Source organism: Alnus glutinosa, chromosome 3 (assembly GCF_958979055.1).
Source record: "Alnus glutinosa chromosome 3, dhAlnGlut1.1, whole genome shotgun sequence".
NCBI lineage: Eukaryota > Viridiplantae > Streptophyta > Magnoliopsida > Fagales > Betulaceae > Alnus > Alnus glutinosa.
This window is the reverse complement of record NC_084888.1, coordinates 5,496,873-5,520,520: the sequence shown is the minus strand read 5'-3', so window position 1 is coordinate 5,520,520 and position 23,648 is coordinate 5,496,873. Positions and strand designations below refer to the sequence as shown.

The window sequence follows — 23,648 nt, the reverse complement described above, 5'->3', positions numbered from 1 at the left end:
ACAGTCAAATGATTTGATTCAAAAGGCAGTGAAGTGAACACTAACCACACATAACCGTACGCGTGGTCTAATTCGAATTTGCTATTCTACACCACGGCACACTGAATCCCCAACCTTCCTCCTCCCTGTCCGTATGGTCTCCCACTGTTTTCCAAAAAAAAAAGCGGTGAAAGTGAAAGAAGTCTTTGACAGTCGAGACGAAGTCCCATCGTTCATGGACGCCGACGCAGGTGAGAGAAACTAGCCTCCGTTTGGTTGTTGAGAAACGGAGAAAGAAAAATAAAATGAACAGCGTGTTTGAATTTGCAGTGGTTGAGTTTTTGGGCTGCGTCCCCCTGCTACAACGGCTACCGGGATCGTCTCTGAAGAAGATCGCAGAAGTCGTCCTAGCCAAACGCTATGGTGAATTCCAATTCTGTTTAGCGTTCTTTTGCTTCTGTTACTCTTTTTTTCCTGCCAAAACTAGTCGTAATCCGTGGATGAAGATTTGGAATTTTGTTGCTCTCGTCGCTTGTTGTTTACTTAGCTACCAACAAAGTTCGCTCATTTCGTTGCCCTTTCTGGATTCTTTTTTAAATTGGAGAGATTAGAAATGATGGTTTGTTGAATGTGTTGTGGTGTAGATGCCGGAGAGTATATTGTACGCGAGGGTGAAAGGGGGGATGGAGTTTACTTTATTTGGGAAGGAGAGGTAAGCTTACTTGAGAGATTAAGATAATCACTTTTTTTAGAATGAGTGAGTTTAAGGACTGAAAGTTTAATGTCCTTTTTACAGGCTGAAGTTGTTGGATCTGTTACTACCGATGAAGAAAGTCGACCCGAGTTCCAACTGAAGCAATATGATTATTTTGGTACAGTGAGAACTCTCTCTTTTTCATTTATGTTTTAATTGTAAGCTATATATGGTGTGTGATTAGTTGGTTTCTTCTTGTTATTGTCTTCAGAAGTATTTCGAGTGGTTCATATCTGAAGATTGTGTATCATAACAAGGTTTTAATGCATTAGAAGGTGTTTTTACTTCCTTAGTATCTCTTTATATGATGTTTTTTTTCACTAAAGGGTGTATGAACTAGGAAGTTGCTACATTGGTGCTTTTTCATGGACACTGTAGTTACATAACATGACAAATTGGTGGTAATAGTGGTCAGTGTTTCCTCAGTTCATCTGGCTTCATGTGTTAAGTTTGTCAGTGTATATATATGCTCAAGATGCTGCCAACAGTTATGTGGAAGAATAATGCCGAACTTCTTTTTGGCAGGCATGTCTACATCTGTTGTTCATCAAGCAAATGTAATTGCTTTGTCTAAGGTAACTGTAATATGTACACACAAACTTGTGCCTTTTGTTTTGTTGTCTGTTGCTTTCCTATAACGTGCACATATGCAGACTGCTAAAGCGTATGAGATTTACCTCCCGATTCTGTTAATGTGTATGTCTGCTGTTTGAGTATCTAATGTGTTGTTTGTTATGGCAGCTGACATGCTTAGTGCTTCCCCATGAACATTGTAGTTTGCTGCAGACAAAATCAATATGGAATGCAGATAAAACTCTTGAGACATGCTCACTTGTGGAGAGTATATTGCATTTGGCGCCAATAGAAGTATGTTTCCTAATGTTGTTTGAGAATCTTCTGTTTCGATGTTGAGTGCTTATGCTTCTGTGAGAGAGCATTTACAGATTGATTTTTCTTGCTAGGATAATTTGTTCAAACATTTTACAAGTATAAATATGCTTCTTGTGCCTTAGTTATTGTATTCCTCCTTACTTCTGGTTAATTTGGTTTTACGTTGACATGCTGAGCATTACAAATTTATTTATTTATTTTTTATTTTTGATAAGAAGCATTACAAATTATGAAATTAATTTCCTTATGAATCTATAAATAATTTGTCTGAGAAGTACAGTACAATCTATATGAAAATTTATTTAGCTTTCATTAAATTATTTATTTTTTTGATAATTTAATGAAATCTAAATAAAGTTTCATATAGATTGTACTGTACTTCTCAGACAAATATAAAGAATAGTGGATAAATAGTTTTTTTGGGAATTAGAAGAAGGAAAATCATAACCTAGTGTGGAAATCTTGGAAATATCGAAAACTCAACTCGCTACTAAACTCATTTAAGCCTTAATTCCAAGCATGGGAGTCAGCTGCTCCACTCTTTTCTTGTCATTCGGTGTGGCTAATGGCACATCCTTCTTTTTCAAATGCTTGCTAATGTATACATCCCTCTGCCTTTACATTCTTTTGGACCTTCTCTTGTCCTTCTGGCTTCATCTTCTTGAAATCAGTCTTTTCAGTGCTGTATCTTGGTCTTTGTTGTAGACATAGCGACAAAATGTATAAGGCTTTCCCAGGAAGAGGTTAAAGCTGAAATGCCCCAAAACAAGCTAAAAAACAAGTGCACCGAGATAATTGACATAGGCTGGAATTTGTCCATTTTTGTCTCCAGCATGGTCTATAATGAGCTGAAATGAAAAGAAATAAAAAATGATACCTAGAAAAGAAAAATGAAATGAAATTAACATCTTTGGTTCTTGCTGTTTAGTGTAGGGATAGTGAATTTCATTTTCTTAATGGCTTTCTCTGACAACAGCACTTTCTGTTTCTGTTTGCAGATTATTAGGCTAAATATGCATTTTCTTTTTTTATCTCCTTGTAAAAGTTGTTTAATGTTCTAGAAAATGCTTGTCATATTCTGTAGAGAGAAATTCTTATTAGATTTAAATCTTTTCCTTTTTCTTGTTTAAGGTAAATATATTCCAGGGGATCACCTTGCCTGATGCGCCAAAGTTTGGAAAGGTTTTTGGGGGACAATTTATTGGACAGGCAAGATTAAGCTAATTCCTCTTTTTTTTTTTACTTAGTATTGAATGTTTTGTTTGATCAAAGCGTGGAGAGGCCAAAACAAGAAGCTCTTACACACACACACACACACACACACACATCACAAAGCACTTGTACACCAACTAGTCTACTTGACATAACAAGATGAGAAATAATATGAGACACACACACATAATACAAACTCTGAAAAAGACTCAATTAGAAACCCCAAAATCACTCACTTAGGCCAAGCATTCAAAATATTGTCTTATGTCCAAGGATACCCAAAGTGCCCTTTCTATAAATGATGAAATTTAGTTCAATTGACTTTGTTTTAACTCTCAGCCACTAATTGAGTTGGTGGCAGTTTTCAAAAAGAGAGCTATTGGAAGAAAAGTGGTGAGAGAAAGGGACAATGAGAAAAAACAAAAAAAGAAAGACGATGAGTGAGGAAGAGAGATAGAATCATTGGGAGAAAGGGGCAGTGAGAGAGAGGAGAAGCGATGGTCACTTTCGGTTCTATAAAACAAATTCTCACTAAACTCAGGAAATAGTTATGCACATATTGTGACAGCCTGTAGTAAGGCAGAGTATGCTTCTTATCTGTTCGCATGCATGATATTCACACATCTCATCATTTGCAAATTCAGTAAGATCATATGTTTCTAGAAATCGAGAAATGATTAGTTTCTTGGAATGGTCCATAAAGTTGAATGGTTCAAATGTCAACATATGCTTGAATCTTTTTTTTTTTTTTTTTTTTTTTGCAATGTCAATAGGGTGCTTGATCTTGAGATTATCTTTGGAGAATTTCCAAGAGAAATAGGTGCATCAGATTGATGTACACTTGTTCAAGGCATCTTCTATTTTCCCATGATTACTTAACTGAAAATTGCAATTATTCCATATATAGAGTACACCTTTTTTTTTGGGTTTTCACGGCATCTGGATTTCACTGTGTTTGATTTTAAGTTAAGATAAGTGCGAATTTAGTGTTATTGATTTGTTTTTGGGCCCATGGCTATAAGAAAATGTTTTTTCTCTCATGTTATTACAATTTAGGATAATATCAGCTGCTCAAAATGTATAATATAGTTTGATTTCTTAATCGGACACGGACGTCAAGTACAACATGGAATTAACAATGGCTGCAGCTTTTTACATACTTGGTATTTGAAGATGATGTGTGATTTGCAGGCACTGGCTGCCGCATCAAAAACAGTTGATTGCCTCAAGGTTGTCCATAGTTTGCATGCTTATTTTCTTCTTGTCGGGGATTTTGACAGTGAGTACATTTCTATGAGCTTGTTGAACTTTTTTGGATAGTATATCTTTCCAATGTTATTATTTGTCCTGTTTCTTTTTTTTTTTTTTTTTTTTTTTTTCTGTCTTTCCTTGAGGACGTCCCATACCAGTTCCACTTTCCAGAATCAATGTATTCAGTTATGTAACTTCCCAAAACTACTCTTTACTTTTTTGAATTAAAATGTTCTATAATACTAAACAAAAACAGTTGCAGAAAAGTGAATTTTTTTTATTTGCATGTGAAAGCCATGGATGGTGTTCCTTAAAAAGTTAGATTTACAAAGATGGAAAAATAAGCTATGTGAATAAGAGGGTGGTTGAGAGGATAGATATTGTGCTACGGAGGTTCTCATTGTCATTTATGCTGCATGAAGTGGAAGATGGGTTTAATTGGGCATTTAGTGGGGTGTAAGGTCCTAATGATGACAGATAGAGGAGTGGTTTGTAGAAGGAATAGAGATTTGCTGTAGATAGGTGGGGAGGGGCTTGGTGTTTGGCGGGGTGGTTAGGTTCCCGAGTGAGGTTTGGATTGTGACAGATTCTCTACCTCTATGAAGGAATTTTTAGGTTTTATTAGATTCAAATCTTGTTGAGCTTCCTTAGAGGTTGGTCCATTACTTGGTCTCATAATCTGGATCCTTTTATGTCTTGCATTTTTTTTTAAAAAAAAATTATTCCAGTGAGTTGAAGGAGTATTTATTGGATGTAATGCGACTTTTGCCCAAACTGGTGTTTGATGATTGTTCTATTCTTTTAGAAGCGTGGGGTATTCTGGGGGGGAAGGATGCTTTCAAAATTTGAAAACATGTGGCTTAAAGTGGATTGGTTTTTTTGATGAAGTCCAGAATTAGTGAAATGGATACCTGTTTGATCTAGCTAGATAATTGAAAGCTCATAAAGAGGATTTGAATGTTTGAAGCTGAGAGCTTATCTCTGATGGATGAGATTTCCTGGTGCCAAAAAAATCATGGGGTGTGTGGTTGAAGGTGGCTTTTTTGCGACATTGTTGGAGGGTTGTGGATGGAGATGTTATGGCTCTTTTTAAGGAATTCCACGTTACCTGCAGGTTTGACAAGTTTCTAAATGCTTGTTCATTACAGTAGTTGCTAAGAAGAGTGGTGCTATAAGTACTACGGATTTTTGGCCCATTAGTTTGGTAGGGGAGTATTTATAAACTATTGGTTGAAGTTTCTTGCTAATAGTTCAAAAATGATCTTGGGGAAATCAATTCAGAGTGTCAGAACGCTTGTGGAAGGGAGAACAATTCAGATGCAGTCCTTGTTGCAAATGAATGTTTGGATTGTAGACTCAAAAGTTGTATATCAGGAGTGATTTGCATGCTAAATATTTAAAAAGCATATGATCATGTAAACTGGATAGTCTAGCTTATTGTTTAGATAGGTTGAGTTTTGGAGACAGATGGAGGGGATTTGATTCTTTCTTGCATTTGTACTATGTGCTTCTCAGTGTTGATTAATGGCACCCCTTCTGGTTTTTTAGAAGTTCTAGGAGGCTCAGGCAAAGGGATCCATTTATCTTCGCTGCTGTTTATTCTTGTAAATGGAGTTCCTGATTAGAATGCTTACTAGAACAGTAGAGAGATTTTTTTTAATATTATCTAGCTTTCAGGTTTGGGGTGGGTCTGAAGGAAATTTGCCAGTTTCTCATTTACTTCTTGCTGATAATACTATACTTTTTATGACGCTGATTTAGATCACCTCCTTTGCATCAGAGCTGTTTTGCTTTGTTTTTATGCTTTGTCTCCTGTGAAAGTGAATTTGCGCAAGAGTGAGATTGTTCCTGTGGGGAAGTTGAAGGTGTTCTGGAATAGGCAGGTAAATTATGTTTTAAAGTGGGTTATTTGCCTATGAATTATGGGATCTTCATATAAGGCACATGTGATGTGGAATCTAATCCTAGAAAAAATGGGGCGGCATTTAACAAGATGGAAGATTAAAAAAGGGTGATAGTCTTAGTCTTTTCAAGAGTACTTTATCTAGTTTGCCTTTTTTTATTTTATTTTATCACTCTTTACTATCTCCACTCATGCAACAGACTTATCGGAAAAGTTACAATTGGTTTTTTCTATGGGTTGGGATAGTGGATGATTTTTTTTTTAAATCTTGCAGAGTGGAATATGTTGTGCTCTTCTATCAAGAATGAGGGATTAGGGGTGAGAAATTTAGTAATTTTAATGAAAATTTGGTGGATAAATGGGTGTTTTGGAGAGGAGGTGAGCTGGCACTAAATATGGGGAAACTTGGGACTAGTAGACAGCAGAGCTGGTGAGAAATATTCATGAGCTTAGTATTGGGAGAAGCATTAGGCCAGGCAGGGAGAGGTTGGCAAGACTGTATTGGATTAGTGGTAGGAATGGCAGAAGAGTGCGTTTTTGGCATGATGTAAGGTGTTGTGTTATGTACTGAAAGAGTTGTTTCTAGATTTGTATTTAAGTGCCAAGGCCTAAAATGCTTCTGTGCATTCTTATTTGGGTTCTATGGATGATGAGAACATTCGTTCATGGAACCTTAGCTTTATACAAGCTTTCAAAGATTGGAGTTGGAGCCTGTTGATTCTGTGTTTAATATACCAATAAGTGAAAGGAAAAGAATTGAAAGATAGCAAATAAGTTGTAAGATAAAAGAATTTGGAGGTCTCCTAGTAGGCTTTATTACGAGTTTAGCTTCTTTTTCAACAATTTGTTTTTTGTTTAAGCTTGCTCATCTTGAGCCTCTTGTTGGGCTGTGTAAAAACTCCAAAGTATTCTTCATTTTGGTTGAAAATGCATAATGAAGTAGGAACAAACCGTGGCTTCCAAATGGTTTTTGTGCTTGAAGTTTGCATGTCAAATTGCTGATTCAACATGTTGTAGATTCATCCACTGTTGGAATATATATACTGTTGCTGCTACAGGAATTAGTGTTTTATCTTGATAATTTTGACCATTAGCTTAGCTCCATTATAAAAATCTATAACTTTCCAGGTACCATTGTCCATTGTCCTTTTCATTCAATATAAAAAATAAGTGAGAAGGTTATTAAGGATATGCATGTAAATATGTTTTTGTAGTGCCAATTATATATCAAGTTAACAGATTACGTGATGGGAAAAGCTTTGCTACCCGGGGAGTAGATGCAATACAAAAGGGAAACATCATATTCACATTGCTCGCTTCATTCCAAGTATGCAGTTAATTGCAATTTTTCCTGTGATTTGTATTTGGAATTTTGACCAGTAGTTATAGAAGTTTTTGATCACCATGCATTTTGCTTGCCTTGATTTTTTGTGGTTCTGAAGGCTGGAATTCTTAATTTTTTTTTTTGTCACAAATATAACATTGGGTTAAGTTTTTTCAGAAAGAAGAAGAAGGGTTTGTCCACCAGGAAGCAAAAATGCCTTCTGTACCTGCTCCAGAGATGGTAACTAATATATTCTTTCCTTTATTAATTAAATTTTTTTCCTGTTTATTGCTATTGCAATTATTGAACTCTGACTTGCAGCTTCTGTCAATGGATGAGCTACGTGAGAAACGTCTTACTGATCCACGTCTTCCAAGGTAAGATTTGTAGTACCCGATTTATAGTTCACTGCTATCTGCCATTGCGTATGGAGTTTCTATGTCCATGTGTTAGACATGAATGATTCAGCTTTCCCTTTTTATTGCATCTTGTTAATAATTGTCCAGTTCTTTGTTATTTTCTTGCTGGTATGTTCTCATGCACTGTATAATGATCTCAGTAACTTATCCAAAAAAATAAAAAATAAAAAAAGTAATGATCTCAGTAACTTAGTTGGCTATTTGACAAGGAAACCCTATTAAGCACACCTAATATGTGTGTGCCTTTACCACACCTTATAAAGTTTTGAGGTAGCTTTTTTGGAGATTTCTTTTCCTTTCAGATCCTAAATCCACGTTAAATTGGGGTTTTGGAAATTAGTTTGGGAACCTCTATACTGTGATCTAATCTTTCAGAGTTATTAGATTTAAGAAGAATGACTTGTGCAATAATGAAATTACTATTATTTGTTTTTTAACACAATGGCTAACTCCAACAGAAGAAGGAATTCCATTGATTTGTTGTTGATTGATGGTACTATTTCTACCAACCAATCGGAGATCAACAAGCACATTGTCCAGTTTTATAAAAAGTTTTTTACCAAGCGGTTTAGTTGGAGGCCTTTGGTGGATGATCTTTCCTTTGATTCTATTGATGAGGTTGTGGCTAGTTGGTTGGAGAGAGATTCTGAGGAAAAGGATGTGTGGGAGGTTGTGAAAGCAATGAATGGTGATAAGGCATTTGGCCCTGATGGTTACTCTATGGCGTTCATCCAAGCTTGTTGGGGTTGTTTTGAAAGAGGACATCGTGAAGGTTAAGTTCAAGAGAAGCCTTAATGCTACTTTCCTCACCCTCATTCCAAAGATTCTAGGGGCTATTGACCCCAAGGATTTTCATCCGATCAGTCTTGGACTCTTGTGGGTAGCATCTACAAGATTATTGCCAAGACTCTAGCGAACAAGCTTAAGATGGTGTTGGAGTAGATCATTTCTAAGTCACAAAATGCATTCATTCTAGGTAGGCATATTCTAGATCCTATTCTTATTGCCAATGAATGTATTGATAGCAGGTTGAGATATGGAGAATCGGGGGTTATTTGTAAAATGGATTTCCTGCTGTACATGTTGAGAAGGTGCAGGTTTGGGAGGAAATGGTGTTCATGGATAGCTCATTGTTTCCTCGGTGCAGTTCTCTTTTTGGGTGAATGGCTCTCCCACAGGCTACCTTAGCAAATCTCGTGGCTTGAGGCAAGGGGACCCATTGTCTCCTTTGTTGTTTGTCATAGTGATAGAGGCTTTGAGTGGGATGATTTCAGCTGTAGTGAGTGGAGGTTTGTTGTCTGGATTCTATGTGGGGACATGGACTGATATTTCCCATCTTATATTTGCTTATGATACCTTACTTTTCTGTGGGTCTGACCCAAATCATCTACCCATTTTGTAGAGTTTATTCTTATTATTTGAAGTTGTGTCGGGTTTGAAGACGAACTTAGCCAAGTCGAAATTGGTTCTTGTGGGATATGTTGATAATGTGGCTGGGTTGGTTGGAATTTTGGGTAGTGGGGTTGTGTCTCTGCCCTTGAAGTATCTTGGTCTTCCATTGGGGGCTTCTTATAAGGCCAATCATTTATAAGACGGTGTGATTGAGAAGATAAAATGTCGGTTGGCTAGTTGCAACATGTATTTGTCTAAGGGTGGCAGGATTACCCTTATCAAGAGCACCCTATCCAACTTACCTACGTATTTCATGTCCCTATTTCCTCTCCATGCGAGTGTTGCAAACCGTATTGAGAAGCTTCAATGTGATTTCTTATGGGGGGCTAGGTGAAGAGTTCAAATATCACCCTATGAGATGATCAAAGGTTTGTACACCGATCTCTAAGGGAGGGTTGAGGATTAGGAACTTGCTAAAGTTCAATCATGCTCTCTTAAGTAAATGGCTTTGGTGCTATGGGCTTGAGAGAGAAGCTTGGTGGAGGGTGGTGGTGGACTCTAAATATGGAAGTTCTAGGGAGCCTAATTAGGAAAAAGTGCTAGCCATATCTGTGCTATCTCCCCAAAAAGACAAATCGATTTAGAGCTTCCCTAGAATCTCTTAAAAGCCTAGTTTCACCTAATAACTAAGCAATGTGGGGCTTAGCACTCATGAGTATTTTTATAAACCACTTACTCTATGTGGGATACTCATTCATTTCCAATGTGAGACAACAGTGTTACAAACTCCCTCCTTCAATTCCTGACATCCTCGTCAGGGCTACGTCATGTAGTGCCCCAGTACCACATGGCGTTACTAGGTGGCTATGATACCATTTGTAACGACCTAGGGAAAAGCATTAGCCACATTTGCGCTTTCACCCCAAAGAGACTAATCAATTTGGAGCTTCTTTAGAATTCCTTATAAAGCTCAATTTCACCTAGTAACTAAGCAATGTGAGACTTAACATCAATGAGTATCTTTATAAACCACCCACTCTATATGCGCTACTCATCTCTTTCCAATGTGGGATGTAGGTGTTACACAAGCTATAGTGGGTCCCTTCAAAAAATGGGTTGTTTGATGTTAAATCCTTCTACAATGTCATTGGTTGTCATGATGGTGTCCGTTTCCCTTGAAAGAGTGTTTGGCGTACTAAGGTTCTGTTGAAAGTGGCCTTTTTTTGGTTGGTCGGTAGCCCTAGGAAAGATCGTTACAATGGATAATCTCTAAAAGCAGTATGTCATTGTGGTTAATTGGTGTTGTTTATGTAAAAGGAATGGGGAGTCTGTTGACAATCTTCTACTTCATTGTGAAGTTGCTTGTGCCATTTGGAATGTTTTCTTTAGTCGATTTTGGTTGTCTTGGGTCATACCTAGATGAGTAGTCGATTTGTATGCTTGTTGGTGGGTTGCTGGCAACACTCTGAGTGTTGTTGTGTGGAAGATAGTGCCTTCGTTCCTTTTGTGCTGTCTATGGAAGAAAATGAATGATAGAAGTTTTGAGAACTGTGAAAGGACTTTGGAGGAAATTAAGTTTTTATTTTTCAACACTTTGTATCTATGGATAACTGTTTTTGTTTCTCTTTTAGTGATAGTTATCATGATTTTCTTGTTCTTTTTGCTCCTACTAGTTAGGTGGCTTCTATTGTATACTTCATGTGTATCTTGGGGCGGCTGACACTTTTAATGATATTTCAATTTCTTATAAAAAAAGATGTTTTTTAACTTTTAATTTTTGGTATAAGGTTGCTCCATTTAGCAAGTAATACTGTTTCTATGATTACGAGCTTAACAATTGAATTTAAAGTTTTCATCTCAAATAACTAACATGATAGTGCTTGGTTAATTCAGGACTTATCGGAACAAGGTGGCCACTACAAAATTTGTCCCTTGGCCCATAGAGTTACGTTTTTGTGAGCCTAACAGTTCAACCAGTCAGACTAAATCTCCTTCAAGGTTAGCTTGGTTTAATCTATTAGCATCCATGTTTCTTATTGGGCTGAATATGTGCATCGCTTATTCTAGAAATGTGGATATATATATGTTTACATGCCAGATCTTATGATTTCATGTTAAATTGTTTTGCAGTTTGAGGTATTGGTTTAGAGCAAAAGGTAAACTCTCTGATGATCAGGCATTGCATAGGTAATTAAACCTTTTTACAAACATATATACAAGTTACAGGTTGGTTATGCTTTGCTTGGATAAAAACTGAGCAGAATGAGTATTTAGTATTGCATGAACCATACGACCTGTCTGTATCTTCACTCTGCTTTGATTTGGAGGGAACCTTACATTGTCTATCTTTTACATGTTGTCTAATAACATATACATGCCATATCATCTCTCTGTTTGACAAATTTACACGATTGAATTCCTAGTATCACAGTACGTGCTCTGGATTGGCCTCATTATTTTTGCTCTTAGTTGGTCAGTGAAAAAATTTTGTTGGTGGACCATTGCTCAAGAAATGTTAAGTTGGCATTTATATAAGCGTTGTTAGGACTTTTTATTTATTTTTGATAAGTAAAGTATATTCAAAAGGCGCAAAGGGGCGCAACCCATAGTACACAAGATGTATACATGAAGCCCCTAATTCAAAGAAAAAAAGAGAGCACCTATCTATAAAATCAAAATAAGATCACTCATGCATAAACTGAAATTTCTCTCTCCACATAAACAACGTTTGTAACATCATTCTTTTCAAATGCATCAAATCAGTCTTACAATCTTCAAAACAACGTGCATTTCATTCCCTCCATACACACCACATCAAACACAATGGAGCCATGCGCCAAATCGATATCAATGTCCGATTATCCAAAGTTAAGATTTTCCCTAAATCAATATCAATGTCCGATTATAGTACTAGTACAATAACCACCTATGTAGAACATGCCATGTCTTGTGATGTGTCTTGTACTCTTTTCAAGTTTAAATCCCGAGTGTGTAGACAATGGGTGATGATTACATGATACATATCTGAATTTGAAGCCACCCTATTGGAAGTAAGAATTCAGATTTTTACCCCAACTTTTACGATTACCTGGACATCTTCATCAAGTTTTCTTATGATGATTAAGGATGTTCTGGACAAAGGTCCAATTTACGTAGCTTTATTTTTCTTCTTATTTTTTTAACAAGCTTTTTTTGGTTGCTTACAGATGTGTAGTCGCATATGCTTCAGATCTTATATTTCTTAATGTAAGTTTGAACCCCCACCGTAGTAAGGATTTGAAGACAAGATCTGTTAGTCTAGACCACTCGTAAGTATCTGCTCCTGTTAACAGTTAATTGTAACTAATGGCCAAACCATGTAACAAATATGTCAAATTTTGGGAGAATACACTTATATTTAGTATGAGGTTGATAATATATGGCCTTCTTGTTATGTCTTAAAAAGAGGACCAGACCATTTATTGTTAACCTGGATTTCAATTTCAAAAGAGAAACACAAAGTTAATCCAGGTCACTGTATCTGTATAGTACCCTGCATTTTCTTTCAAAATGGATCAATTCCTTTTGCGTGTTGCTGAATAGATGCACTGTTCTCATTCATCAAAGATGATGTTTCTGGTCATGACTTGGATGTATCATGTTTCTCTGTTGACAAACATAAAAATCTTAACATAGATGTAGTCAATTTCGGTATGTGCATTTAAGTTCATTTTCAAATTTGATTGAAGTATTTCTTTTGTGGACAAGGATCCTCTCCGGTTCAAATGAATTGGAGATGATCCAGATAGTTGTATTTGACTGGCAAAATTGTCCTTTCACATTTTTATAGACAATTTTGCCTCTCAAATAACACTAACTTGATCCCTTCCAATTCGAGGATCCAAATGCTTCTTTTGTGGCGTCCTACATCGCCTGGGTGTGGGAAATATGATGTGCTTATATAGAGCATGCTCTCTCTAAATAGTATGAGGCATTTTGGAGTAAAACCCAAGATCAAAACTGTGCGGGCTTGGCCTAAAGCGGACAATATCAGACCACTTGAAGTGGGCTGTTACATATGGCATCAGAGCCAGAGCCCAGTCTAAGATGGGAGAGCGTGCACAAGCCCGCAAGGGTCACTAGCAGGGACGTTGGATATCAAAAGAGGGTGATTGTGGCATTCTACATCGCCTGGGTGTAGAAAAGAGGATGTGCTTATATAGAGCATGCTCGCTCTAAATGGCATGAGACCTTTTGGGGTAAAACCCAAGAACAAAACTGTGCAAGCTTAGCCCAAAGCAGACAATATCATACCACTTGGAGCGGGCTGTTACATCTTTGCTACTATTATGTAATTTAATTATTATAATTTGTCTTTATTTCCATATCAGGATGTGGTTCCACCGGCCTCTCAGAGCTGATGACTGGATATTATTTGTGGTACGTGCTATAAAGTGTTCAGTTCTTGTGTGCTAATATACTGTTAGTATTGTTAAGGTGCTAATACTATGCAGTTTGTTACAGATTTCTGGTCCTGCTGCCCACAATGCGCGTGGCTTTGTTTCAGGCCAAATGTTCAATAGAAAGGGAGAGGTAACAGATTTCATTATATATGTTCATAAAATAGTAAAATACCACAATTTTTCTTTTCTTTCTTCTTAGGGTTTCCCCCCTTTTCTCGCTCTCTTCTCTCTTTGCTGTTGTTTCTACTCCATTGAAGTGAAGTCTGTGTCATGAACTGATCTTATGCATTTCTTGATGGCAGCTTCTTGTATCACTAACTCAAGAGGGCCTCATTAGGAAGGTTAAAAGTCCAGGGCCACCTGTGACAGCCAAGCTGTGAACTGCTTTACAGTAGTCAATAGTTCGTGCAAAAGAGGCATTATAATAAAATCCTGGTGATTTCCTTTATATCAATTATTGAACAACGATGTGTAACAATTGTAATCAAATTGCGAAAAATACCATAGTCATTAGTTCTGGCTGTTCTTGGGAGGAAAGGGGCATGGATAATTATCTCTGTGCTGAATAAAGGTTAATGTTTTTGATTTGGTTGTAAAGAACCTCATTTACGCAATATGTTATTGTTGTAGCACCTATGTTTTTCCTTTCATATAGCAAAAAGAAAAAGGCTACCCCGTACCCCTGGTTGCCGCCGGGCGCCGGCGGCAAGGCGATAAATATATGATATTGCGATAAGAGGCAATTACAGGCATCATAGATTAGAGCCTCCACAACAGGTTGAGGTAAAAGGGTCAGTTCAGACGAATGTGAGAGATTGCGATTAGGGGCTCATTAACCTAACTCATAGGCTACTACATTGGCTAACCTAATTTTTCAAGGCATATTTCACTATCTTATTAAGACTTTTGATTCTTTTTTATTATTTTTAAGATATAACAAAAGAAAACAAACTACGAACAACAAATAAACCAACAAAAATCAGAAAAATACATAACCAAATATGTGATGTTGCAATAGTGAAACTCAATTTAGGCAGACGTCTAACACCTCACCGCTCTAGAGGCAAGCGTAAAAAGGGGTCAAGCGGGAATGTCGGCAGCAAAGCTAGTGGTGGCCCTTCACCAGAGTACTAACAAGAAAACCTCAAAGAATTTAGCTCCTGACTAGCTTTTGAGGAATTGGAGAGGCTAAGAGATATATATACAACAATTGAGATATCTGCTTTTAGGACGGTGAGTCTGAAGCCCAACCAAACAAAAAGTTATTTGAGCTCAAATCCGAGTCTGAAAAATTGAAGGACCAAAAAGTCTCTTTAGAAAAGAGCTTATGGATCATTGATCTGCTAGAAAAAATTAATGGCAGCGGTGACTTGTGTAGCTTACGCGCGTCAAGAAGGAGTGTGTTGTAGACCTGTTGGGACCGAAGCCTTAGGGAGGAAGAGAGCAGACCAATAAAGATGGAGTGAAGGCGTGTGGATGACAGAGGTGGATGATTCAATATAGATCTATTACCCCACCCAAACCAGTTGAACTTGTTTGATATTCATAAAAAATAGAAAAGAAAAGAAATGGAGTTTGTGGAAGCAAAAATTCAAGGACTTTTGATAAGCTTATAAAAATTGCATAAACCTAAACTACTTATTTGTTCTTTTAGGAGGATGGTGATCTTGTGCTGTTTGTCTTGAAGCCCTCTATTTTCTAGAGAAAACATCAAATTTTTTTTATTTAGTTTTTTTCATCGTGATATGATTGAGATTTCACAAGAATTTTGTTAGAAAGATTTGATTGACAAGCAAGAAAACTAATGGGAAATGACCCACAACACAAGGTATTAGCTTCATATATACCCCTAGTTTTATACCAATAGCCCGAGTATCATATGACACATACCTTAGAGAGTGAAATCATATAAGAATCTTGAGATCGAAATATATTGAGAAAAAAGAAAAAGAAAAAAGTGGACTATTTCCCGATGAACAAATGAAGATCGAGAAAATTGGGCTTGAGCTGGGCCACGACAGCACAAAGCCCGTGAAACTTTAATTCACGGGTCAGCCCGATCCTTTAGTGATTTCATCGACACGCAACTTTCTTGATTCACATTTTCACCCCCAAAAGAAACGATTACCTTCACCATTCATCTCATTCATGATCGAATCCACAACTTGGCAGCTTAAATTCTCACAGGTCTGTTTTTCCGCAATTTATTTATTTCAACCAAAGTTCCGTCTGTTTCGAATTTTTTTTTTTTTTTGTTTTCCAGTTTTACTCCTTTCGTTCGTCGGGTTTGATTGGATTGGAAATATCTGTGGCCTTCCGTTTTGTTCGATCTGCATGTGCAATGTATGAAATTAGGGTGGTTTCCAATAAGTTAATTCGATTTTCGTTGCGGTCTGTTTGGTTGCTGAGAATTTGTTCTCGAAAATATGTGTTGCATTGGCCATTGAAATATACCGATTCCTTTTCTTTGCTTCGTTTTTTAATTTGATCTATTTAGCAACCAAACAGGGATGAAGGCCTGTGTTTTTGGTTTAATTCTACACTGATCAGTTTAATTGATATAGAAAGAGTGGTGAGTTTGTTTGGGATTCAACTTTTACAGTTTTTAGTTTGTCTCTTTCTCTTAAAGAGAGGATTCTTGAAAAAAAATTGACTCAGATTATGATTGTAGGGTTGAATAATGTTATTTATTGCATAATTTTGTGAGTTTCCACGTGCTGAGTGATCTAGTGGAATTTTGGAAATGGAATGATTTTTTTTTTTTTTTTCTGTTCTTTTATAGTTTTGAAAATCAGGTTAACAATATTTTTATTTATAGATTTTTTTAGCATTTTAGGTAGTTTATAACTTTATATATCTTGTTAGTATTACAAACATTGGAAAATCGTAATTTTTATTCATGCATTTGTCCAAATGCCAAAAACAAATTCCTTTTGTTCAGAATAGGATTCTCAGTCTGGGGAGGGGAAACTCAGGCTATCATTAGGATACTGGGAAATTCTTACTGTTAGTTCAAATTAATTTATGAGGTAATTATCAGTATAATCTTTTTTCAGTGAATGATATGAAGGGTAGACTTAGGGCGTAGAAATGATCTGCACAAGGATTTAGCATAGTCAAATTGCAAATACTGGTTTAGGTATTGAGGCTCTAGCTTGTAGTTGGGTTATTAGGTTCTGCATAATGTTGCATGTTTGGGAGGCTTATGGATGTCTTTTACATCTAGCAGGCTTTGGATTATTTGCAATATTGCAATGGAGCATCTAGATTGTGGATCAGGCAGTGTCAGTCAAATAGAGTTCACTGAACCTCCGATTATATGTGGACTACCCGATGACATTGCTCTTTTTTGCCTGGCGAGAGTTCCTCGAAAGTACCATACGCTTCTTAAGTGTGTCTCAAGGAGATGGAGAGACCTAGTGTGCAGTGAAGAGTGGCATTTTCACCGTCGAAAGCATAAACTTGATGAGACTTGGATTTATGCTTTGTGCCGAGACAAATGTGAGCAGCTTTGCTGTTACGTGTTGGACCCCAACTCATCAAGAAGGTGTTGGAAGACCATTCAAGGGCTTCCACCTCGCAGCTTGAAGAGAAAGGGCATCGGTTTTGAAGCATTGGGAAAGAAAGTCTTCTTGTTGGGTGGCTGTGGTTGGTCGGAAGATGCCACCAATGAAGTATACTGCTATGATGCTTCGATGAACATTTGGAGTGATGGTGCTCCACTGTCAACTGCAAGGTAATACTCCTCACTTCACAACAAAGTAACATGCACGCTGGTAATTTAAGTTTCCTCTAGATTCAATTGATCCTCACTTTCGTAGATAACATATTGCAATCTATGAAATCCGTATCGATTCTGTTCTTCATTGTTAGCATCCAAGGCCAGCTGTAACTTCGGTCGACAGTGAGAAGTGTTTCATTTTCTTTCACTTTTGTTTTGCAAATTCACAAATTAGCCTTTATTTTCTTGGATCTGCATGGGAGCAAATGGAAAGGCTGTCACATCTTCTGTATTTTGGCATATATAAATACAAGATTTTTTTCTTTTTTGAAATTTTTTGTACAAGATTTTCCTTTCTATGTCCTTTTTTAAGCGTTTAAAAAAGAAGAAGGGGCCCCAGACCCCTCCCGCTATGGGGTTGGTGTTAATTAAAAAAAAAAGGTTCAAGATTTACTTATAAAAAGAAAAAAAGTCCCTGAATGGCCTTCCAACATCCTCTTGATGAGTTTGGGAAAGAAAAGGGATTGAGAGTATTTTTTTTTTATAAGTAATTGTAATTTTATAAAAAACAGCGTAAGGCGCCCTTAGTACACACGGAGTATACAAGAAGTAACAGCCTCACCACTGACCCCACAAGGAACAGCCCACAAAACAACCCAACCCTAAGCCCCTAAAGCTCACAATCTTCAATCATATCCCACCTCCTATGGTCCTCATCAAGGGCAAAGAGGAAAGCCATAGTTCTATCCCCCTTATCCCCAAAATACATAGAGCATGCCAAGGACAGCTCCAAAGGAGAGGTAGCCTGGAGACCACCCGCAGAATTGAGAGGGCGGGCGCTTGTGAAACTACGATCTGCTTGTGAAAGAAAGGAGGAGCTCGACTCAAGAAACACCCGCCTGAGAAAACCCACATCTTCATGATTTCCTTGACCCACCACCGGCTTTGGCTTCCTCCCTTTACGTTTGTATTGAATAAGAGGCTTGGACGTGGGTTCTTCCAGGGAAGAGGAAGGGAGAATCCTCCCTTCCAGGGATTGAGAGTATTTGCCTTTTAAATTCCTGTTTTAAAAGCCCTTGCATTCAATCCTTGACTCTTATCTATCCCTCTCCCTCCCTTGCATGATACAATATCTTCTCGTTGGATGTGCCCTTTTCCCTCCCTCTGACTTGCAAATGGCACTTTTATTGTTCCCAAGTGGATTAAAATTCTTCTTGCCTTTATGCATTTAAGTGATTTCTTGGGCTTTACTCTTCTAATTGCTACACTCCACAGACACTCTTGTCGAAAATTGGTTAAATATGGGGTTTATTCTTGTTTTACTATTGATTGTGCATTTTTTAAGTTACTGAGCTATTCATGCATGCATTCTGCTATGTTTCTTCATCACTTTTTTTTTTCTTACTCAAAGATCATTTTCTTTTTCCTGGCACTGGAAATCATCATGTAGTTCTATTTATTCAGGTGTTATTTTGCTTGTGAAGTTTTAGATGAGAAAATCTATGCCATTGGTGGGTTAGGTTCAAATTCAAGCAGTCCACATTCTTGGGACACTTATGACCCTTCCACAAACAGTTGGAAGTCTCACTCAGACCTAAACATTGTTCCTGAAATCGAAGATTCCATAGTCATGGATGGGAAGATTTATATTCGCTGTTGCACTTGTGCTGTAACTTCTCATGTGCATTCAGTGGTTTATGAGCCATCAAGTGGTACGTGGCAGCATGCAGATGCTGACATGGTGTCAGGATGGCAGGGTCCAGCAGTTGCTGTGGATGGGACTCTTTATGCATTGGATCAGAGTTCAGGAACCAGGCTGATAATGTGGCGGAAGGAAACCAGGGAGTGGGTGCCGGTCGGGAGGTTGTCACCCTTGTTTACAAGACCACCGTGCCAAATGGTTGCTGTTGGGAAAAGAATATTTGTTGTGGGAAAGGGGCTTAGTACCGTCGTGATCGATGTTGGCAATGCAGGGAATATGGGAGGGGTGATGGTGAGTTCTTCAATACCTAATTTAACTTCCGATGATGATATAATTGGCTGTAAATGTTTAGCAATTTGAGATTCCGTTTGTATGTAAGTGTTTAAATTGACCCTTATATGATAAGTGATATCTCCAAGGAATAACTCAATAGGCTGAGGACTATGCCTCATGAAGTGGAGATTACTAGTTCGAATCTCCCCTACTCTCCCTTGGGGCTAATTACTTATCAAAGAAAAAAAAAAAAGATTGTTGTGTGATAACCCCAAGTGATATGTAGTTGAATCGGCTAAAAACTACATCTCATGAAGTTGAGGTTAATAATACCGATTTACCCTACCCACTCCCTTTGGGGCTAATTACTTGTCAAAGAAAAGAATTGATTGTTGGGTGATACTCTGAATATACTGCATGCGTTGGGGGTTACACTGGGACAACCTTTGGAAATGAACATGATACGTGTATCTTATTCCACATTTAACTTTATCTTGAATTTATACTTTAAAATAAATTTCCAATGTGGATGATGTTTTTGTGTTGTATGAATTGCTGTGTGATACTCTCGACAGGCGCTGGAGGATGTTTCCCTTTTTTTCTTTTTCTTTTGTAGGTCAGATAAGATATTAAATACAAATAGAGATTGTTGTGATTGCATCGTGCTGGAGGAGATTCATTGTTTCTGAATACAGTGCTAAAAACATGTGCATAGATAATGAAGAGAAGTGATATATACCACACTTCTATTACACTTTGCTAACGTGATACTGTCAATCAGAAATTGATTCAAGTGTTGATTGGTAATGTCATATTTAACAAAGTGAAATAAAAGTGTGATGTATAGCAATACTTGATAATTAAAGGTGCAACACGGTTTGGATTGATTTGGTACATAAGATTATGAATCTAATCTAATATTCTACAAATAAATCTAAAACTGAACTGAAACTGAATATTTTTGGGTTAAATTTGAATTGATTCCGCAGGACAAGATGTATGAAACTACTACTAAGATCTGATAATTGGTTGTCTCCTAAGTCAGGGCAAAATCAAAAGAGCATCTTGGAAAGCATCATGTAGTGGCGTGGCATAAAAGCAAAGTAAAATTCTCTAAACTTGAAACTCCAAGCAGCAAGACATGCGTGGAAATTACCATCTAAAAAAAAAAAAAAAAAAAAAAGGCATCCAATGCAGTAGAATGATGGATCAATGAGTTTATTTTAGTTACACCTTCTATAGACAAGCGATTTTAGGGGTATATTTGTCTTTTCACATTTTCATGGAATGTGAAAAGGCAACTATGCCCCTACAAATCCACTAACTGGAGGATCAAATGGAGAGGATCCAAATTCCATTGAGGACAACGCCATTGCATTTGCGTTGTACAAAAATCAGTCCATTACAGTATTGTTTGTCGAAGCAAGCAACAAAAGAAAGAACAATGGAAAATATATATATATATATATAGACATTCTAGAATATAGCATCTTCTCTTCATCACTTTTAATACATCAACAATGGGTGCAAGAGGTGCTCTGTGCATATTATCAACAAATTATGACATAGGTGAAAGCAATGCCCTCTTTGAATAATTACAGTACACGGGAAACTCTCAAATCCGCTGTTGGTGACAACCTTTGACGATAGATCCCTTTCCTTCCAAAAGCCAGAATGCCAGATGTACGTCCACATTTGAGCAGATAAGTTCAAACAATCCTCGGAACACCCTTGACATTCCATTCCTCAAATTAACAACTAATATAAAAATAATGCAAGCTTGATAAAATTTGGTCAGCTAGTCTTTTTCCTCTTAAATGCAGGATGTATGATTCCATTGTTAGAATCCAATTTGTCAATCTTAGAAATACACTCTTTCATCCTCTTCAAGACAATAGGCATGGCAGAGGCATTACTTGAAATTTTATCTTTAAGTAATTGTATTTTCTTAGCCATCTCTTGATCTTCTTCTGCCTGTGGTGCCACCTCACTAGATTTAAACTGTCCTCCTGAATCTGTATAACAGACACAAGGTCAGTGTCTCAAACAAATGCAGATGGAATAACTGAACTACAAACAATAAAGTGGTCACTCAAGTCTTTTTTTAATTTATTATTATTATTGGTAAGTCACACACGCACCCGATGGGACTTGAACCCACGACCTCACCCTCCACCTTGCTACAAAGGGAGGTTGTACCATTTGAGCTAAAGCTCACCGGAAAAGTGGTCACTGAAGCCTTGGAAGTAAAAACCATTTGGTTTGAGTTCGATCTTAGTGTCAAGAGATAGAAGAAAGTTTAAGTAGGAACCATTTTAGCAGGCAAATAAAGCAAGCAAAAAATTATGTTATTTAGCTGTTCCAATTGCAAGTACTATATTTCAAGGCTAAAGACGGAGAAACTGTTCTTTGGGGAAGAAAAAAAAAAAACACTTCTTGTCCCCCAAGCCACTACGATGGTCATCTTCAATACCAAAAACCATTACTCCTTGAGCAATAACACATGGATCATAACCAACAGCAGCACCTATATTGCTCTCACAGAAACTCCTATGCTACCACAAACATCATGTCCACTTCACACTGGCACCACTCCAAAGATTACCATTGCCACTACCCCAACCACCAGCACTTCTTTCTTTAAGACTGTATCCATCAGCACCAAATTGCAATATATTTATTTATAGGAATCTCAGTTGAGCACAACAGAATGGGGTTGAAACTGATCTCTAAATATACTAGAGGGGCTTCCCTTACTTGGAGCAGAGTGCTGAGCAGGAACAAGGTTTATTAGGACAAGAGGAAGAGGTTTGCCTCCTCTCTGAAGCGTGAGCTCCACTGCTATTACGATCTCCACCATCAGAACCAATGCCTCAAATTGCACTTATAATCCTCTCCAATTCACCACACATTAAATCAATCACCACCCATACACTTCCATCATTTGATCATAAACTACTACTTAATATACAAGTATTTCTTACACTCTCCATCATTATTCTCAAATTTACAACTAAAAAGACAAATCCAGAGACCTGGCATCTTCCTGAGCAACAATTAATAGGTTCATCATATATCCTAAACACATAATCCATCCAATCACTTTTCTCCTAGTGAACAAGTCTACAACTGCATTTTTGGTGGCCAATGGCTAATTAGACCTCCTTGTAGCAAAGAAGCGCACCAATTGGCTGTGTTAACCACTCACTCAATGACAGTTAAACATTCCCATATTCGAATATATTATTGGACTTTAAACATTTCATTATTCAGAGTCCCCAAATCCTAAAACCTTCAGCCAACCAATTTGAACACAACTATAATACTAACTTGAACCAAAATTTCGGTTGCCACATATCGTTTTCCTCAATTTTCAAAGGAATATCATCAATCATGTTCTCAGTTACACATGCTACCCAGAAAACCCCAGACAAAAAGTTTCCAACTTAACCTTTTAATCATTGTTTCCAAACGATAAATACAGGAAAAAAAACTGAAAAATACCCATCTCTTTCGCTCAATTGCTTAGAAAATACACCGAGACAACCAAAAAAAGAAAGAAAATCTTTGAGGGGGAAAAATAAATCCGACCCTTGAATCTTAAATTTGAACTATCCGACCCCAGAAAGCAAAAATTCTCCACTCGGTAGACCGTAATACACCATTTCATTGAACAACTTTCTTTCTTTCTCTCCTTTTCTAGGGAATCTCAAAAATTGGAAAACTTGAAAAAAAAATATATATATCTTCTGTGTTTTCTCAAGCACCGCCGTGCATACAACCAACCATAATCGAGCCCAAAAATAAAAAAACGAAGAAAACCTCGAAACGTGACCTGTATTCGGAGCCCCGGATGGAGCGAGTCCTAAGCCGTCGGGGGAAACAGGTCTCTGAGCAGCGAGGGCCGAAGCGAGAGTGGTCCTGAGCTGATCCGGAAGCGTAGCTCTGTATTCCAGAATCTTGTGCGCCATTTCCTTCACATCCGCTTCCAGCTTCTCCACCTCCTCCTCCTCCTCTTCGGAGCTCCGAGCGTCTTCGCGGGCTCCTAGGGTTTTGTTCACAGCCATCATGTTAGGATTTGGATCCAACACAGAGAGAGTCTCTGGGTGAGAGCGATTCAGGTTGGTTTTTGGAGGGTAACTGAAATTTTTTGCAAGTTTTTAGGGTTCTTCAAATTTTCAAAGTTTTTGGAGTGTGGGTGGCAACTGGCAAGTGCGTCACCTTCTTTATGTTTTGCAAATTTAGATTTTACAGAGGATAAGACTTTGTAATGTAGTTTAGATTTAAATAGTTCTCAGTGTTACACAACTTGTCTGGGTGGTGTAGTTGGTTATCACGCTAGTCTCACACACTAGAGGTCCCCGGTTCGAACCCGGGCTCAGACA

At 37.5% G+C, this 23,648-nt stretch overlaps 3 protein-coding genes and 1 non-coding gene across 6 annotated transcripts; 3 read left to right on the top strand and 1 right to left on the bottom strand.

Moving 5' to 3' along the window:
- The first annotated feature begins 27 nt into the window (after positions 1-27).
- LOC133863785 (acyl-CoA hydrolase 2-like) lies at positions 28-14,199 on the top strand. Its single transcript, XM_062299878.1, has 17 exons — positions 28-230; positions 310-402; positions 624-691; positions 776-851; positions 1,259-1,308; positions 1,475-1,600; positions 2,756-2,833; positions 4,028-4,115; positions 7,205-7,317; positions 7,492-7,554; positions 7,636-7,691; positions 11,019-11,123; positions 11,256-11,312; positions 12,332-12,433; positions 13,496-13,544; positions 13,629-13,697; positions 13,870-14,199. The coding sequence occupies exons 1-17, from the start codon at positions 134-136 to the stop codon at positions 13,945-13,947; spliced, it is 1,368 nt and encodes a 455-aa protein (XP_062155862.1). The 5' UTR covers positions 28-133; the 3' UTR covers positions 13,948-14,199.
- A 1,412-nt stretch (positions 14,200-15,611) lies between these two features.
- Positions 15,612-19,985, top strand: LOC133862197 (F-box/kelch-repeat protein SKIP4). Of its 3 annotated transcripts, XM_062297960.1 has the most exons (4): positions 15,810-15,910; positions 16,797-17,303; positions 18,753-19,281; positions 19,880-19,985. In XM_062297960.1, coding segments are annotated over exons 1-4 (1,047 nt in total). In that variant the 5' UTR covers positions 15,810-15,908; the 3' UTR covers positions 19,889-19,985. The 3 variants fall into 3 exon arrangements, with proteins under 3 accessions (XP_062153943.1, XP_062153942.1, XP_062153944.1); XM_062297959.1 differs by lacking the exons at positions 15,810-15,910; positions 19,880-19,985 and adding an exon at positions 15,612-15,754 and having other exon boundaries at positions 18,753-19,815; XM_062297958.1 differs by lacking the exon at positions 19,880-19,985 and having other exon boundaries at positions 15,809-15,910; positions 18,753-19,815.
- Positions 19,986-20,737: 752 nt separating this feature from the next.
- On the bottom strand, positions 20,738-23,503 carry LOC133863044 (uncharacterized). The gene is made up of 2 exons (XM_062299018.1): positions 23,099-23,503; positions 20,738-21,278 (listed from the first exon to the last, which is right to left on the bottom strand). The coding sequence occupies exons 1-2, from the start codon at positions 23,331-23,333 to the stop codon at positions 21,058-21,060; spliced, it is 456 nt and encodes a 151-aa protein (XP_062155002.1). The 5' UTR covers positions 23,334-23,503; the 3' UTR covers positions 20,738-21,057.
- Positions 23,504-23,574: 71 nt separating this feature from the next.
- On the top strand, positions 23,575-23,648 carry TRNAV-CAC (transfer RNA valine (anticodon CAC)). The gene has a single exon. It is a non-coding gene; the product is annotated as a tRNA-Val (tRNA).

Coding starts and splice junctions, on each gene's coding strand:
- LOC133863785 (XM_062299878.1), top strand. CDS start 134: ATGGTCTCCCACTGTTTTCCAAAAAAAAAAGCGGTGAAAGTGAAAGAA. Junction 1,309..1,474: donor ATGTAATTGCTTTGTCTAAG/GTAACTGTAATA, acceptor TTGTTATGGCAG/CTGACATGCTTAGTGCTTCC. Junction 1,601..2,755: donor TGCATTTGGCGCCAATAGAA/GTATGTTTCCTA, acceptor TTCTTGTTTAAG/GTAAATATATTCCAGGGGAT.
- LOC133862197 (XM_062297958.1), top strand. Junction 17,304..18,752: donor GCTCCACTGTCAACTGCAAG/GTAATACTCCTC, acceptor CTATTTATTCAG/GTGTTATTTTGCTTGTGAAG.
- LOC133863044 (XM_062299018.1), bottom strand. CDS start 23,333: ATGATGGCTGTGAACAAAACCCTAGGAGCCCGCGAAGACGCTCGGAGC. Junction 21,279..23,098: donor ATCCGGGGCTCCGAATACAG/GTCACGTTTCGA, acceptor TCTGTTATACAG/ATTCAGGAGGACAGTTTAAA.